Source organism: Agelaius tricolor, unplaced genomic scaffold (assembly GCF_023055355.1).
Source record: "Agelaius tricolor isolate 1412-34295 unplaced genomic scaffold, bAgeTri1.0.p SCAF_10, whole genome shotgun sequence".
In the NCBI taxonomy this organism is placed as follows: Eukaryota; Metazoa; Chordata; class Aves; order Passeriformes; family Icteridae; genus Agelaius; species Agelaius tricolor.
In genome coordinates this window covers 17,601,701-17,620,411 of record NW_027269270.1, presented here as the reverse complement: position 1 = coordinate 17,620,411, position 18,711 = coordinate 17,601,701, and the positions used below count along the sequence as shown (strand labels likewise).

The 18,711-nt window shown below is 36.6% G+C and overlaps 2 protein-coding genes across 7 annotated transcripts in view; one reads left to right on the top strand and one right to left on the bottom strand.

Annotated features, from left to right (window-relative positions):
- LOC139593719 (sodium channel protein type 1 subunit alpha) overlaps positions 1 to 5,542 on the bottom strand; it is an 89,550-nt gene extending 84,008 nt beyond the window's left edge. For 2 of the 5 annotated variants that reach the window (XM_071434984.1, XM_071434983.1), the window contains exon 1: positions 5,401 to 5,542. The gene's annotated coding sequence lies outside the window, so the exon portion shown is untranslated. The remainder of the gene's footprint in view (positions 1 to 5,400) is intronic. The other 3 variants (XM_071434988.1, XM_071434986.1, XM_071434985.1) reach the window with 2 other exon arrangements.
- A 169-nt stretch (positions 5,543 to 5,711) lies between these two features.
- The window catches only part of LOC139593721 (uncharacterized), a 32,642-nt gene continuing 19,642 nt past the window's right edge, over positions 5,712 to 18,711 (top strand). For both annotated transcript variants that reach the window (XM_071434991.1, XM_071434992.1), the window contains exon 1: positions 5,712 to 6,263. In XM_071434991.1, the coding sequence (XP_071291092.1) occupies positions 5,712 to 6,263 (552 nt within the window). The remainder of the gene's footprint in view (positions 6,264 to 18,711) is intronic.

The window sequence follows — 18,711 nt, the reverse complement described above, 5'->3', positions numbered from 1 at the left end:
AGAAATACTAATACTAATATGTGACATAGCAATGGCAAGACCAATCTGGACACAACCATTCAACCTGTCTCCTTTGACTACATCTGAGCTCTGATTTACAAAGCCTTTCATCTTTCATGCTTTCATCTTTCACTGCTGTCATGACCACCAGTTTCTAATACAGCTTTTCTGCTGGCACTAGGTTGGCTCAGTGGCTCAGGCAGGTCCCCTTTACCCAAAAGCTGTTTGAGTCTGTGATCTTCAGGTAGAAAGAGCAATCATTATCTTAATATTAGCAGTTGGTAGCACACAATTCAATTTTTTGGTTCTTTCTTAGGTACAATGCTAAAGGGAGATTTGTGTGTTTTTCTCATATTTGCAAAGCTCTTTAGGATCATGTAGAGCATTTGCTGGTGACAAATGACTTTGTAGCACTAGTAACACACCTAACTCAGAAGCCTTAAACTTTTAAATACTAAACAGATACAATTGCTGATGCCAACTGATAATTCCCAGAAATCTTTCTGTTCATGGAGGATGTTTCTGGAAATGATGAATTGTCTGATGTTTATAAACACAGATTTATGACAAGGTTAAAGGTAATATATTTGCTCCTCAGCTTGAAGTTTTAGCATGAGTCCCTCCAGTCTTTGCTAGGCACATATGACATGTTACAGGCATAGTTCCTTTCAAATATTGCACTTTGAAATGAAATAAACATAAAATTAAACACTAAACTAGGAAAAAATGAACTAAGACATCCTTCTTTAAGCATCATGAGAGGTTCAGCATAGGATGCTTAATATGACCAGTGACTGAGAAATCTCCAAGCATCATAAACAGAATGTTGAAAACTGTTTTTTCCAAGCAGATTTCTCATGGCTACAATTTCACTGCTCATAGTATAACTAGGTGCTCAAATTCAGCTCCAGCAGCTTACATTGTCAGGAAAATTGATAGAGTTTCTGATTATCTTAACAAGCTTCTTTGTGGCTTCTTGAACCAGACTGTCTTCTGTTATGGGGTTTGAGAGAGATTTGATCCACACAACAGCAACTTCTTTCCAACTGCTGAAGAGCTATATCCCATGAATTCTTGTATTTTTAAAGTTTTATATATTGCACCACAACTGAAAAAAATGAAAAATGTATAGATTTCTCAGCCAGAGCTGCTCTAATGCTAAGATAGATGGAAAGTTAGTAAATAAAACATGGTCTCCCTTTCCTCTCCTCCCCAAAATCTAATATTTGCCTTTGTTACCATCTGTAAACAAATAGTAAACTGCTAATAGCTAGTCAAATCATTTTTGAAACCAAGCAAGACCAGGATACTCATTGCATTCCGTTTGGGAATCTTTGTGCAGGTGTGGTGACAAATCCCTCCCTGAATGCCCAAGGAGGAAATGGGCATGGGCTGGAGCAGCCACCCAGCAGGCCCAGAGGAGAGCCCCAAGCAGAGCAGGGACACAGCTGCCAGGCACACCTCCAATGCAGCCATGAGCTTGCAATCCTGCAGATTTCACATTCTGCAGACCTGGTCACTTTGCTTTAATGGGGATCTGTGGTTCACGTGTCCTCATACACATTTTGACCAGTCCTACCTCAGGAACACTGTGTAAATATTTAAGGGCACTGGTGAAGAACAGTCCAGTAAGTTTTTGGCTCAAGAGCCTTAGTAATCACCAGGCATTAGGAGAGTCTGTTCTTCTTCAGCACATTAAAAGCTTCATCTGGAAGTCCTTCTCTAGTGCCCCTCTGCAGCACAGTTCCCTTTCTGAAAAGACCTTATGATGAACTGTAAATGAATTAAAAAGGGAATGTGAGTTTATGTATCTCTATGCTTCAGCATTTTTGCTGCAACAAACAACTGTGTTTCAGCATTTTTTTGCTGCAAACATAGTTGTGTACAATATAGAGAAACCTTCAAAATTAACCTTAGAAGTTCAGATGTTCAGCCATGGCAGGTAAACCACATAAGCAACAATTCAGAATGGTATGTTCAATTAATAAAGTGTTAAGAGCAATATATAAATATATATGTACCTTTTTAATTTAAGTTTATCAGGTACATTTTATTTACCAAAACACTTAAAACAAATCTCCCTTGATTCTTTACAGTATCTCTTTCTAGTGTTCTAGCAATGAATTCTGTGAATTGCAGTGGGTCTGGAAAACAGCTAATGGAGTAATTAATCTAACAGATAAGGGATTAGCCAGCCAAGATCCTCGGTGGACGTGCCGGTGAACATCAGGATCCAAGGGACATTTTCTCTTTCTAAACTTGTGAACCAATTGTACTGCAGTCACAGAAGTGCTATCCAAGCAGTTAAAGATGGAAAACATCATAATGGAGAGCCAGGATCTGAAAAATGAGACAAACTGTAGCAACACAGAAGACTACATCCAACCAGTTTCAAGGAAGAGCAAGGAAAACCTCTGAATAAAAAGCAGAGTAACTTTTTGCACAAGGAACAAAGCACATCTCCCAGCTTCTAAACAGATATTTTGAGAATAAGGAGAGCACATTTCTACTGCAATAGATTTTTGTCTAGGAATTAGCAATATTTTTGTGTACTACATGCAAATAAATATTGGCAGTTCTAGACAGTGAAAGATCTGCATTTGTGTACCCAAACTTACATGGAAAGCTTGTCAACTGTACTATTACAGTCATATTTAGTTGTTACATGATATAAACTAAAACACTAATATTTTTAGTCTTTCCTTTCCTTTTCAATTTAGCACTAATTCAGCATATGTGTGTCATCCCAATATGTATCTCAAGTACTCCAGTAAAATGGACCTGAGATCTGAATAACTTATATGACACACCTTGGTATTGTGTCCATGCTTGTCAGTTTTAGTGTAATTTCCATAACTAAAAAGAGAGCAAAGAAACTCCTTTGCAGTACAGAAAATTCTAGTGCTCAGAGAAAAAGTGAAGAGAAAAATTTGTCAGAAAATCCAGATACATACTCTTATTTGAGGAAATATAAAGTATATTGAAAGCAAGCTACTTATGTAGTCATGGATTGGACAATTCCAGTAAACCACAGAAAAATACCAGGAAGAGGTACTGACCACTAACAACCAATACCCTGCATTGTAGTGGGTTCAAAACATATTTAACAGCTCAGATTCAATTTCTCAGACCCAAAGTGATACACCAGAATATGGGATATATGAATACACATAGGAAACACCATCTTCTAACACTTTGTATCCTGCTGTAGTGTCTGCAGCTTGCAATGCTGAGAAGTACTGTGTGCCCTGCTATGAACCATGATGCAAAAAATAAAAATAAGACTTCCAGAAGATCACTATACATTTAAAGACAATAAGGCTTTTTTCTTCTTCGAATTGAATAGATATGTTATTAATACTCCTTGAGCCTGTAAAAAAATACCTCAAGCACCCACACTTGAAAGGGAATGGAACACAGTGTACTCATATATAATAGCGTAACTATTTTAGAACACTTCATGCAGCAAGAGACAAAGAATGTGAAGTACATCATTACAATAATTCATGGTACCTAGCAGTGTTGTTCTAAGTTCCTATACTATGCTATTATTTTAAGTTTGTTTGAAGACATACTTCTGTACTTTGAAGTCTGAAGTGGTATCTATAAAATATTATACAATGTAATGTGCTGCATTGCAACAGAGGTGTTATCAAGATTCCAAAAATGAGCTACACTTTCTTGAACCTAACTTTCACAATGTAATTAATGAAGACAGCAGCCAGGTATATCTAATAAAATCACAGCACAGTCTATATGCCTGTCATTAAAAAGAAAAAAATTAGTAACTGGTAAGGTAAGACCATGATGAACAGACAATTGACTGCTTGGCAGTTCTTTTCCAGAGAAAGAGAGCTTTTAAAGACAATAAGAAAATGATAAAACAATCCACCTTGCTTTGAAACAAGTGCTGAAATTAAAGTCTACTAGTTATTTCTAGAACAATGTGAAGAACAACTAGTTTTTTAATGGGGAGGAAAAAACACATTTAAAAGGCTTCCAGGCTTCCATTCTTCCCATCAACATGAGTTTTAATATGATATTAATACACAAGCTTATATAAATATCCAACCTTATTTTGATTTAAGGGACCTTGGCATTTACATTTAAAGTGAGCATTTACCTATTAGACATGAAATTTTTTTCAGTGCCATATCATAAATTGCCAACAATTTTGCATTCTTAATTCACTATTTTGACACTCATTAACATAATAAAACACCACTATTTTAAAGTTCATATTAAAAAGAAATCTTGGCAGTAAGCTGTTAAATACAGTGCATTGATAACAATGCTGACCAAAGTTCCTCTTGGTTTTGGTTTGGGTTTTTTTTGGTTTTTTTTTTTTTACTATACATTCCCCAGTATTTTTTAATTCATTAATGTATCTTAAATTTGTATTAACATTCACAAATTGCTGAGTCCCATGAAGGAGATTCACTGTACCCCAGAACAAAAAAGTTGCTGTCCAAGGTACTGCACATAAAGACAAGTGTTCCAATTAATCTCTTGAATGTGTTAAAAATGTTTTCAGATTTATTAGCTGTCCTTAGAAAGCAAGCTATCCCTGCTGAAATTCCTTACATGATACTGCAGTATCAGTGTTATGCTGTTACTTTCCAGGGCCTCTTCTACTGCATTCCAGTAAGATCAGACATTCCAGCACCTGACAATACCCAGTCTGTATAATTAAGGACGAACCTGTTCTAGTCTTTGTTACAGACTGATTTTCAGCAGGGCTGAAATACAAAACAAAGTCTTTGAATTCTACATGGTGCATGAATAAAAGCTACCCTCTAATATAAATCTAGCTCCCATGTACTGTTCTGGCATTCTGCAGAGCAGTCACTAAATGTAATCTTATCTGCAGTATTCACCTTACATATCTCAGAATCATAATTATTCACACATTCATGCAGTACATAGCAAATAGCATCCTGGGTTTAATTGCTGCTTCAAAAATAATCATCGAGTATAAGAAAATTAAATACAATTTTTGTTTCTTTTGTTATGTTTAGTAGGAGAAGCATATTTGTAATTTGCAAGGCTAAAATAATGCAACAGCCAAGAACTGCAGTAAACCTCTCAGAGCTAATAGCAATATGCAATAATGCTTTCCCACACCATCTTCAAGCAAATGGATTTAATTCACTGCTTAATCAGTCAAATTAACACTAATATGGCTAGAAAGGATGTTTCTTAACAAACCCAATTTATGGTTTATTTATTTGCAAAGTGTCCTAAAGCTGAGATGCCTAGAAGAACTGCTGTGTTAATTCAATCATGCTGACAGAGCTGGTTTCACCTAAGAAATGATCTCTGCAATTCACAGCATGGCTGACAGCTCTCTGCATAGAAAAGCAGCAGAGTAACCACTTAAATCATGCAAAAAACACTCACCCAAGAAGAAGTAGCAAAGATGACGATCCAACTTCCAGACCCCATGAAGCTGAGGGAGCAATCCAGCAGCTTGCTCAGGCCAGCAGTGTCTCTCCTACACTTGACCTAGACTGCCTTACATAATGAGGAAGCAGCGCTGTATCCTGTGTGGAGGAGCAAGCTGAATGTCATCACTGGCAGAAGTAGGGAGAACTGGCAGCAGGCAGGCTGGTAGTTAGCATGGAGATCACGAAGTCTGCTTTCCCTGACTGCTCTGGGAGAAAACACAAGAACAGCTCAGAAATGCTGCTGTCATTCCTCCCCTGGAACGAATGACCGGAAGGAGCGAGGGTGTTCCAAGTGTGAGGCAGGCAGCAGGAGCTGCAGCTGCAGCTGTACCTGCTCGCAGGCAGCAGGGCTCCTGTCACACGGGGCAGCTGCAGGACTGCTCGGCTGCAGCTGTACCTGCTCGCAGGCAGCAGAGCTCCTGTCACACGGTGAAGCTGTACCTGCTCGGCTGCAGCTGTACCTGCTCGCAGGCAGCAGGGCTCCTGTCACACGGGGCAGCTGCAGGACTGCTCGGCTGCAGCTGTACCTGCTCGCAGGCAGCAGAGCTCCTGTCACACGGTGAAGCTGTACCTGCTCGTTTGCAGCTGTACCTGCTCTCAGGCAGCAGAGCTCCTGTCACACGGGGCAGCTGCAGGACTGCTCGGCTGCAGCCACAGCAGCGCGGCAGAGCGGCGAGGGACGCGCTGCTCCCGCACACCTCTGCCTGGCCACGGCTCACTGCGGTGAGTACAGGGGAAGCATCGCTGCAAGAGAAACTCTGGGATGCATTTCCAAAGGGAATTGCTATTCCCTCCAAGAAATCTTACTGCATGCAGGTTAGTTTCTGGAAAGTAACCATTTTTTACCTGCTGTATGTGGTGTTACAGGGGTTAAACTGCTTCTATTACAGAGGTTTTGATTTTTCAAGAAAATGATGGGTAAGATATATTATCTGTTGTGAAGATATTTACAGTAATTTCTGGTGTTTATCTGTTTTTTTCCTCTTTTTACCTAAGAGAAGCCTTGGTATTTTCATAGTTTATTCTTGTTTGGGTCATATCAGCACTTCTGTTCAGGGCACAACAGGAGAAACAAGTATTCAGGCTTAATCAGCCATTAAAACCTACATAACCTTGTTTACAAAAAGCCCTTTATATAAAATAAACTACTACATATAACTAGTATTCCATAATTTATTTCATTTTAATGCTTCAGTAGTAACTAAAGACCCTTAAATACCTACAATGCATATACAAATTATTCTTGAACCAATATTTTGATAAATAAAGTTTCTCTTTACAAAAGAAGGCAAAGGTTTCACTAAGAGGTTTTGTGGTTATATTTGAGACTGCTTGATTAGACATAATCAAGAGTAAATGCAACTGGACACAAAATCCTGTGGCAACATTAAAAGACAGGTCAAGAAAAGTTTTAAGTCTCAATGTGGAACATTGGCTGGGGTTTACAGAAGTCAGGTTAGGGGCAGACTCTATTATTAATAGTTATGTCCTTCCCAGACTAAACATGACTTAAGCTCTGATCTCAAAAGGTAGAATCAAGGTGAAAGAGACAAAAATAATACAAATTTTTGTCTTCCAAATCTATTTAATCTATATTTCTTCTTTGGAGATTAATTTACAATGACTTTTCAAATAAATTTCATCAGGCAAAAAAAACTTGGTTTTCACTTGTTTTGAAACATATATTTCCATTGTCTGTTGTTAAATGCTTTCCTTTTTCCTTTCTTGAGAATCAAAAAAAAAAAGGAAAAAAAGAAAAAATCAGAAGCATTTGATATAAAAGGCAGATTTCTAAGAAGACCTACAGCTAGCATGCCCTGAGTTAAGCAGAATGTGGAAAAAATAAAAAAGCAAGAAAAATATAATTTGAGAATTATTTTTAAACACCAATTATTTCTGTATTTGAAATCAGTAACTGTTTTTCCAATCTTCAGAAAATAACATTAAAAATACCTTGGAGCACTCATTTTTTTACATATTGGTTTAGACTGCTAATGAGGAGTATCTATTAAAACTTTACATAATTAGTATGCACCAACCTCGACTTTTGGTGTGTTTCAAGTGTTAAGAGTGCTTGCTTTAGAAAAAATCTGTTTACATACTTGGCCTGGGTTAATCAAGAGTTGAAAATATCATGACCTGTATTAGGCTTTGGAAAAATACACAAAGAGTTCAATTAAGGTGCAAAACCAGCAATTCTGTTGGTCACTCCAAACAGCAAAGCAGACAAAGTACTCACCTAAAGAAAGCTCAGGTGCCTCCACAGCCATGGCACTGGACAGGACAGTCCAACTAGAGATAACCAAATGTTGACTGCATCAGGTAGGAAAATAAAGAAAGTTCACTGGTAAAATACAGGTTACCCAACCCAATCCACAGAAATTGAGTTGAAAAGGCTACGTAAATGAACAGAATGCAAATTTGGCTGGCAGCATTGCAAAGGCAATATACAGTTTGCTTGATGTTGCAGTTCAGGCAAACTTGTCTGAGACAGCTGATTCCATCTTTAGGCTAAATGATGAATCAGATATTCCTTCAAAGTTTTCCAGTCTTATTTTCTATGATATTTCATACAACTGTGTATCCAACCAGAGAACAACCTCATCACAGTCTGTTCTCATGAGGATAAGTAAATCCAGTGTAATAGTTTGCAAACATTAAGTTTTGTCATTCAACATAGACCTGAAAGCCATAGCTTCTGTCTGGAGTATAAATACTGTTCCTTCTCTCAGGTAGTAGCCAAATTGCTCTTCCATTGAGCCACAATACTTTTCAGTTTACAGTAACTCCTATAAGCAATTTTTCCTTGGGTCAAATCTGCTGGCAAGTCAAGACTATCTAAACACAAATTGATACAGAAATTGCTGACATGTAGAACTTTCAGCAAAAGACTCTTTCTGAGCCAGCTGCATGCTCTATTAATGTATTAATGGCTAATGCTTGACAGTGGTAAGAAAATAAGTTAAGTTTATATAATACTCAACCAGCATATTAATTATTCTGATGCCTCAGCAGATAGATGGTCAAAGTAAATAAAGTAAATGCAATTTGGAAAAAAACCCTTTTAAAAACTGTAGTCTTTTGAAAAATTACTGCAGAAAAATCTGCTGATTGGAAAAGAAGAATGGACTAGACAACCCCTCATGAGGATGGAGATGAAAATATGAATGTTTGGGGGCTTAATGTGAGGAGTTAAAAACTACCTAAACTCTTGCTACACACATTAGGAAGATAATGCTAGTCATTATTACAGAAGACTGTAAGCCCATGAAACAAATTCTGGAACTGTTCTTTTATGGAAAATATGGCAATAGAGGTTTGCAATGCTTGTCACTAAATTGCCCTTACTTGCTGAGTTTATTTCCACAAGGTCCTTTCTATTCCATGCTGAAATGAAGGAAGCAGTATCTCATAGACCTTACTCCTGCCAACAACCTTGAGTAAACAGGACAATGTTTTTTTAGACACCTTGCTCTTAAGATGCCTTGCGCATAAATAAATCATTACTTGAGGTTTGCTCATACCAATATAGATTCCATTTGGGATCTGGTGAAACACTAAAATGCTCTGGTATCAGTGACTGGAGAGACAACTACAATATCTTGTGGTGAAGGTTTTTGGCATTTTTTCTGTCCTTCTCTGTGACCTTTCTTTCTTTTCTCAAAATAATTTATCACTTGTGTTCCTGAACAACCTGCACAAGTGAGTCATGCTGAAATGTGTAAACAATGGCTCAAAGTCTTCAAAAAATAAACTCCTGCATTTAGACCTGATAACACATAGTCCTACAAATGGAGGAGGAGGGGGATCCTTCCAGGAGTCCTGTACCCAAGTCTCTCTGAAGACTTTGGCCATTTCTCTGCATGTGCTAATTCTGTAAGCAAAACCTATAAATGCATAACACATACCTCCTTTTTGGAACAGGTGTCAAAAACTTTTCATTTCTTTCTTCAAATATTACCTAACAGCTCAAGACCTCAATTTCCTCTGCATATATTTTTTTTGTTATTTGACTCAGTCATATCACAATGAAGACCACTGGAGGACTAGTCAAAGAGGAATGATTTTCTCTTTTAGTTGACTGAACTTCCACCTATCTGACTAATGCCAATATTCAAATAGGCAGAACATCTCTAAATACCCTTTTGTCCTTAAATGATAACTTACCAACCTTGCAGCTGAATGAAACAGCATTTTAAAAAGTAGTTCATATTTCCAAACAAATTGTACAATTTAGATGTTAAGATGTGTCAATGTTTTCAAGCCTCCTTTCCTTAGCATTTGACAATATTTAGTGCCCTACATATATACAAGAAGGTCCCTGATTTTCCCCCAAATGATGAAGTATTCCAGTCATGAAAGGTGAACACTGAACTTGAATTCAGTGGATACTCCTCAGATGGGTATCACTAATTTTGCAATTTTGTGCTCACATGCAGTTTCTGATATTTAACAATATACATTACTCCAGAAAATAACTAAAAAATTATAATCCAATTAAGCATAAAAACCTTCTACAATTAAACTATGAACATTAAATAGGTCAAGGTCACAGTAATCTGAATATTCATGGACTGTTATTTCATTTCTCTTTGACATCTCTTCCTCTACAATAAAACTAGCTATGATGGTCTTTTAAATTCCTTTTCAAGATTCTTTGTGAGATTTATAGGGTTGCCTATTATACCTCTGAGAGTGCCAATAAACTGATTTCCCAAGTGACTATTTTTGTACTTATCTCATAAAAAACCATCTGCTGTTTTGCATATTAATACTAAAAGAGAATGGCAAAAATAAGAGGAAAGAAAAAAGTTGAAAAATGAAAAAGCAGTTAATTAACTATTCAATAAATATGCCTATTTATTTTGACTAAATGAATGATCTTTATCAACTGAAAATAATTAGTACTGGCAGGCTTTTCTGTTGGATTTTCTTGTGTCACTGATTCCAGGATGTTGAATTTACATTTTAATTATTTTTAGCATCTTCCCAAAATAAGTTTCATGCGCCTAAGAGCAAAAAAAAGAACCACACTTAGTTTTGGAGTTAAGTTGTCAGTCATTCATCAGAACATTTCTAGATATTGTAGTGGTAGTATCTTGAACTCCAAGCCATGAGTTATTGATGCCTAAGAACAGTATCAGTCAAAACAGATTTATGGTTCAGCATAATAAACATACCATTAGCACTAAAAGCAATAAGGTGCCTTTTTTTTTTTTCTCCTTTTTTTTTTTTTTTTTCCCCAGACCCCTCCTAAATAGCCCCCAGCATGCACCATTTGTGATATTGATTTAACACAGATGCAGAACTGGCTAACACAAAATCCTGAAGGACCTACTACAGCGAACATGTTTGCAAGACTGGTTATCCCCTCTAGCAACACATGAAGATGCAATCAGTACTCACTTTTGGCTAAAAGGCATAAATTCATCACTTCAGTTTCATTCTGGATCCAAGTACCTTATTTCTGTCTTTAATTGACATGGCCCAGACTAGTCAAACAAACTATATTACTTTCATTAATTTTTAATGTCTTTTCAAGTCTTTGAAATGTCTATATTTTTGGGAAGAAAAATAATTCAGATATAGTTCTTTATAGAAAAGTGATACTTCTTGTATTTTGCTTTACCACAAATTTTAGAAATATGCATAATAACTTCAGGGTAACAAAAGGGTGGGTGAGCTGTTAAATGTTTTAAATGGATCTCTTTGGTTGCCACCAAGGAAATTGTTCCAGCTCCTATATTCTTGCTTCCTCTTATTTCCATCATTTGGGTGCTTCCAGGAAATAATACAGATTCCCTTTTGGTTTCTTGCTTTTCTTCCCAAGATGTTCCTAGTCACTTGGGCATAGTTTACAATATAAGAGCTCACAATTAGGTAAATATTAAGTCTGTGTCTCAGGTAACTTTTCAAGTCTCTAGTGTCTGTAGGTATTTCCCACAGAGGACTTACTGAGCAGTAATCAAAGCTCTTCAGGTTATGTATTCCACACCCAGATTTGGAACTTGCACACTAAAAGCTCTCATAGGCAAAAGACTGTTCAGCCTTCAAACTAGGTAGAGTGAATACAGATGGTGCTCAGGCATCTAGGTCAGGATTTGCTTCTGTCTTCATTTCTCCTTCTCCAGCCTAAAGATAAAGCTCAGTAAGAAGGAGACAAGTTTTTTAGGATAATACCATTGGACTAAACACATCAACCTTCATTCAGTTCTGCATGACACAGTGGTCCAATGCACCAGATGTCCCAAATCTCTGTGTGTTGAGGGTATCCCTTGTAGAGCAGGAGGATTCAGGGGCTGTCAGGGATAATCTGCAAATCCCAGGTTCTGAGGTTCCAGTCCTTTGCTGATTGATAACCAGTGTTTTATTATTTACAAAGCAAGATACATCCTTGCCAGCACCTTAGGGTTGCATACACATTTCACACTTAAGTGATCCTTTGCCTAATGCTGAGCTTAGCAGAGCTGCCCAAAAGTGCTAAAGAGATATGAATACTATCCCATCTAAAGAAAATTCAGTAACTTCTAGAATGCCTTGTTTTAAAACATTTGTTTTATCTGTCAGAATAAGTACTATTTGGCTACCATTAATTGATTTTTCATTTAAGTAAACTCTGAAATAAAAACAACACAATAATTGCAAAATCAAGAATAGCATTTTGACGTTTGCAGGAAAAAGTGACATGAAAGTCTGTTATATTTGCTCATCCCGCTCATCTCTTTGATGCAGCTGTCTCTTTTTTCCTTCCCTTATGTGAGAAAGTAAACTAAATGTCCTTGTAAGCCACTCTGGCTTGATTTCAGGTTGAGTAAATCAAACAAACAAAACCAGCCATAAACAGACAAAAGCAATGCCTAAAATGCCTCATCATTACATGATATTAGGTCTTTAATCTATTTCAAACTAATCTATTTCAAACTGATTCCACACTGTAAAGCAATGATATCTGAGAGAAATCTACTGAAGGAATTCTCCCTTTCTCAATCATTCCTAGTTGGTAATTCTTCAAAATTCAGCTGTATATTCTCAAATCACTAAGTCCTTAGAAGTCAATAAAGGAAAATACTTTTTTGTTCCTATTTTTAACTGGTCATCTCAGCTGAATTCAGCAATTTCTGAATTCAGAATTCTGAATTCAGCAATTTGTTTAATGTACTTTAATGAAGCAAAATTCTTTCCTTGATCAAATTTACTTTAACAGTTTTTAACTTTTATTGGAAGCTGTGGCAATGTGACCTTGAGAAAGACAAGTTTCCACTCTTCCTCCTTCATTTGCTTACAGTGCACTATTGGGATGCCTATCACAGTCCTGACAGAGACTATTGTCCTCCCAGAACCAGCATCTCAATTTATGTCAGCTTTGAATCATTGCCTTGCAAAATGCAGATTTTGGTCTCCTTGTTTCCAAATGTGGACCTGCAAAGGAAATCAAGCAATGCAAATCTCTCTATTCTTCCACCTGAGAACAACTGGCTGAAACCTTCTGAAAGCTCCAGGTCTAAAAGAGTCCTCTGGGAAGGAGATTGAGCTCTCTCTCACAACACATATCAGAATTTCTGTGGAATTCAAACAGAATTACAGAATAATTTAGGCTGGAAAAGACTCCTAACATTGCATCCAACCATTAACCCAGCACCACTGTGTTCACCAATAAACTGTCTCCAAGTGCCATTAGAATAGAAACCAGAACAGAAACATTTATAGGACAATCTGCCCATAACTTCAGCTCCCAGATCTTCCTCCAGGATTTCTGTTTTGATTCACAGCTTCCTGAAAACATTGAGTTTTCCACTGAACTTTCATAACCTCCTCCTTTAAGATTAAGAGAACAGGATGAGTAATTTTTTAGTTTTCCCTTTTAAACATAGCACTTCTGTGAGGATGCTTGAGCTTTAGCAGGATTACCCTGATTTTGGTTATGAGGCTATATTGATATTTTATTTCTACAACCTGTGCCCTGCTCTCTCTGTTACTCTGAGTCTGCTGGATTAGCCATGTCAGTCTAGAACTGGAGCACTATGATAAAATCTGCCACCACCAAGAGCTGTTCTTGAGCATTTTCAACACCAATATAGAAAGGAATGCTAATTCATGTTAAGTTTACTCAATTGCAGCCACATTCAGATAATGCAGTTATTTTAGGAAAAAAGAAAGTAAAATAAAACCAAAATTACTTCATACAATTTCAGGCCTCATGGGCTAGAATGTCTGGTCTCAGCCTTATTCCACTGGATTTAGCTCAGTTACCCTTCTAATGAAACCATCATTTATTTATTTTGACTGGAATCAGAATGAAATTAAGTGATTGGGTGACAAAGGTCATAGAAGGAAGACAAAAAGTCACAGCAAGTGCTTCTATGGTGATTGCTAGATGAAATGTATCAATATGTCCTGTGCTGCAGAAGAAAGGTTTCAAGGGCTTTCCCCTTCCTTTCTTGCTGATATGAACTGCAGCCCTAAGCTCAACAACCCCTTTAAAGCTGAGTTCATGAGAAAGATGCAGCTGGCTCACTAGTCCTTCAGACTACAGGTATATTCTGGTAACTATCTCATTCCCAGTGCTAATTTAAACTTCCTCAAAACAATTCAGAGAAAAAAAATAAGCAGAATATAGACTAAACTATGCATCTTGCAGAAGTTGTTTCATGACATCTAAATGAGATAATTTGATTATAATACTAATCTTAAATCAGAACTGTTCCTATTCATCATAAGAAAAAACTTTAAAGATGAAGAGAAATTGCTAAGTTAACAAATTGTATGATGGGAGTGAAGAATTTAAATTTGATTTACTCTGAATCTGAATTAAAGGCCTTCTTGCCCAGGCCATAAACTTTGAAGTCCTAATTCTTGTACCTTGCATTTGACTACCTTCAAATTTGGTGTTTTCAACTCCAGTATTTAAACCAGACCATGCAGCTTGCCTTGAAATACCAACCTTATTAACTTGGTTCCTTCTTCCATGTCATCTGTAAACTTTACTATCAGAAAACTTTACAGCATAGTGTGCATAAATGACAAAAATATTAACTACACCAAATAAAGGATCTATTTCTAGAGGGTCCTTCCCAGAAACAATACCACTCAGATACATCTCCTCATTAGTGATATTTTTAGATCCATCAGCCCAGCCTGTAGCCCACCTAATTTGATCACTTGCACCCAAAGTGTTTAAAGTGTACGATATTTAGTAACATAAAAAAAAAGAAACTATGCTTCTACACTTGCCTTTATAAATAGATTAATGATCTTTTCAAAAAAGAGAGTAATTTGACAAGATTTATCTTTGTGCTCATTACCATAATTAGCACTTCAGCCTCTATTTTGTTGTGGTTCAAATCCAAATATCTTCAGTATTTTACTTGGAACTGACATTCATGTAACTAATCAATAGTTCTTCAAAATGTCATTTCTAGTGTTTATAAATTTGGAGTTAGATTGGAAGTTCTCCACTATTCCTAATGTCATATTTTTAGAAACTTGCTGTTAGTTGTGCTAACAATAAGGGAATATGACTGTTGTTCATTAAGTCTTCACTGATTCATCTCATTTATTTCAACTTTTGATACAGAGTAATAAAATGGAGTCTATGCCTGGTATGTCAACAGACAGCATTCAGAATATTAAAAATAATGTATTGCTTCACTCCTTTTTTTCTCATCTATCCTAATGATGTTTTGCTTATATTTCTTCTGCTATTTCAGTAAGATGCAATCTATCCCTAAGAGTCATAAGCACTACTGTTAGTGCCGAGAAAGCTGAATGTGTGTTCTCCTGTTTGCCTTTGGACCACACTGAATATCCTCACAAAATGCTTTGTGGCTCTCAAACCCTTTTTGACTCTAACTTGAGCACATACCTCCATTGATAACCTCTTGGGGATCACATCCCTGCCTGTGCTCGCTCCTGCCACCCCCTCAGGAATGATACAACTGGCTTCAGAGAAATGTAGTGGCTCTTTAAGATGGGAATGGTAGGAAAGTATTTTCTGTAATTTTAACTGAGATTTAGAGCAGGAAACAAGTACCAGCAGCAGGCCTGTGCAAGTCATCATGTGGCTAAGATGTGACTCTTGATAATTCAGAGCGAAATGATTTTCTACTCTCCTGGTTATACTTGTGTTGCTATTTTGCTAATGCTTTAAATTTTAGAATTTTCATTGAAAATATTTTTTGTAGAGAAGAGTTCTTTTCTGATCTAAGAAAAAAATATGCAAATGATTGTTTTGGATATATTACAAGCACATGGTAATTAAATGTTTTGGACATTGACAACATAAACAATAAGTGGTGAAATTTGGCACTGAAACCGAATTATAAACGTAGTGGGTTTTGCTGGACCCCAGCAGGTGCAAAAGAGCAGCAAGCTGATTTCCCCAAGTCCAACACACAACCAGGGTGTACCACAAAAATGCCCAAATCCACACTGAAGCTACCCAGAACAGTATACAAGGTGTTCTCACATTGATGGCATCACACTACAAAGCACAGTTCCTGTAATGATTTCAAATGCTTCAGTAATGTTTACCTTCATTCAGGTGCTGATCTGGTGTGCTTTGCATGCTGCACACTCAACAGGGGCCTGAAGACACACAGTCACCAGCTCCCTTGGCTAGGAGTAGCCATTAGGATGTATTGAGCTCATGGAACATTTCCAATATTCCTTCAGCATGTTCCCAAGAATAGCTTTCTGCTATTTCCAAATATCTTTGCAGTCTATCTGATAGAAATATATTATTTTAGAGATAGAGGATTCACACAATGGATGAATGGCAAACAGCAGACAACTTAATGCAAGCTTTTGTGGGGAAGAGAATTCATCATTTATATAGACTGGAGTTTCTTGCCTGCGGAGACAAAGAGCTCTGCATGGCTATTGTGTGCCAAGAACTATTGATCTTAATTTTTTATTGAACAAAAACTGGAGGGAGTCAAAGTAATTATAGACATATAATTTGACATTCTCCCATAGGACCTTAAATCTTATAATAATCACTAGAAAAATAATTACCAAAGTTGTTTAGATAATTTTCAACTGAAATCCTGCAAGCAAAGTGCAGAACAAATTATTAAATTTTTGAAAGAAAACAAAATAATAATCCTTAGAAGGATGATAATACCTTTAGTCTAAAAAGTTATCAGGCCAGTAGGAACACCAGTAGCAAAAAAATATATTCTCCCAAATAAATCTTAATTTGAGAACCAGAATAATTAGCTGAATAAAATGCAATATGTCATATAGTAAAAAGTGTTAACTTTTCAGCCTTAAAATTGTACTTGTTTTGGTAAATTAAAATACCTGAGTTTTTAATTTAAAGATTGCTTTTTGGTTTTTTTTTTGGTGGGATTGCATTTTTTCAATTTCTTTTATAATAATAAATAATTCAAAACATTGTATAAAACTATGTATGGGGTTTTTGTAGGGGCTTGTCTCACTTTTCATCTGTCTTGGAGGTTTTACTGCTTCCCGAGGTATTCCCAGTGTGCACCTCTGGGAAGCTGCCTACTGTTACTGCTGCATTAACTTCCTGGACTGCATCTGCAGGCTGAAGTCTGAAACAATTACAAGCATAATCTTTCATATTATTTTTTCCTACAATTTTTCAGAAAAGAGCATGATGATTTTCAGTAATGAAAGTGATGGGGGAATGCTTTCCTGCTTACGTTACCAATTCTTTCAACCAGTATAGCTGGGAACCTACTATTCTTGGGAGTAGACATTCCAAATTAGTCAGTTTAACAGGGAATTATCAAATAATAAATTTTTGCAAAACCTTTTTTTTCATCTGACAGGTACACACATGTAGATAGGTATTTCTCTGCTACCCTCTGCTATTCTATTTCTCTGCTATTCTCTGCTGCTCTACACTTACATATTGCAGTTCTTGGTTACAAAGTCTGATTTTCCTGCAGATGCTGCAGTATAGGAACTTTAGGAAATATTTCTCTTTCTATGACCTCGTCTCTTGGTGTTTCCTTGCCTGTACCCAAATGATTTGGAGATAAAATCCTGTCTGAGCCAAATCCAGATAACACAGAATAGGAAATATGCTGCCAGTGGGAACTCTTTTCATCATGAGACATAAGGACTGATCAGAAACACAGATATTTTTTTGTAGTTGTTATAAAAAATTTTATAAAAATTTTTTTATAGTTGTTATATGTGAGCTTACGCTTAGGAGGGTCTCGAGAAGAAAGCACATGTGCTTGCTATGTTTACCATAAGAACCTCTTCATCTTTCAATTATGCCTAGCATCTACATTTCTGTTTTCAAAAAGATTGACACATTATATATTCCAGTCACTTGAAAAGCAAAGCAAAGTAAATTTCAGAAGATCTTAGCCTGCTACTGAAAAATCTCAATGAGCAAATATAAAGTAGCTGGGCTGGTGGATCACCATGCCTGAAGTTGTTTCCCCCAACCATTTTGATATAAAAATTACTTGGAATTAAAAAAAACCCCAAACTTTTGTGTTGGAACAAAGCCTATAATCTCATAATTTTGCAAATTACCACCTTTTAGAGAATTCAAAACTCTTTTCCCAGCACTCTGTAGATGTTGATTGCCTGTCAGTACTCTGTCTAAATGGTTACAACTAAAGTAAGATTCTTTCCCCTCACTTACAATTTATGTTGCTCAGATGGTATCCAGGATGCTTAATTTTAGAACTGACTACACAGTCAAGAGCTTTAAACATGGAGAATACTTTCAATTATCTATGTTTTGATAATTATATTGAAGTTGTCTTGAGTATCCAGTATCTAAGCTAGTTTTGCTTAAATTTGCTGAAGAGTGTCTGAAATATTGACCCTAGACCTCTTATTTAATTCTGTGGCCTATTCTAATGTACCTTCTGAGTTCGATCTGTTGATCATCCCCCATTAGACATATTTTGAAAGAAGCTACACTTGGATGAGCTTTGTATTCCTCAAAACAGATGCAAATTTGTCAAGATGCCCCTTGGACTGCACTTATTGCAAAGTATATGTTGATACTGGTGGTGCTTTCAGACTCTTTATAATCGATTATTGATACATAGACTTGAATATGTTGGTAAAAGGGTCTGAAAGTAACAGAAAGAGCTGTAATATCAGCGAGGAGTATCTGGTGTTTTCAAGTGAAAAGTTACATTTTAGTGAGTTGAGTGGCTGTGTGTTAATTCTTCTGAGCTGAGCTTACCCAATTTTTTCTGAACCTGGCATCCGTATGTCTTCCATTTGTGAATTTAACGGGAGGATCATGACTAGACAGTTTTGATTT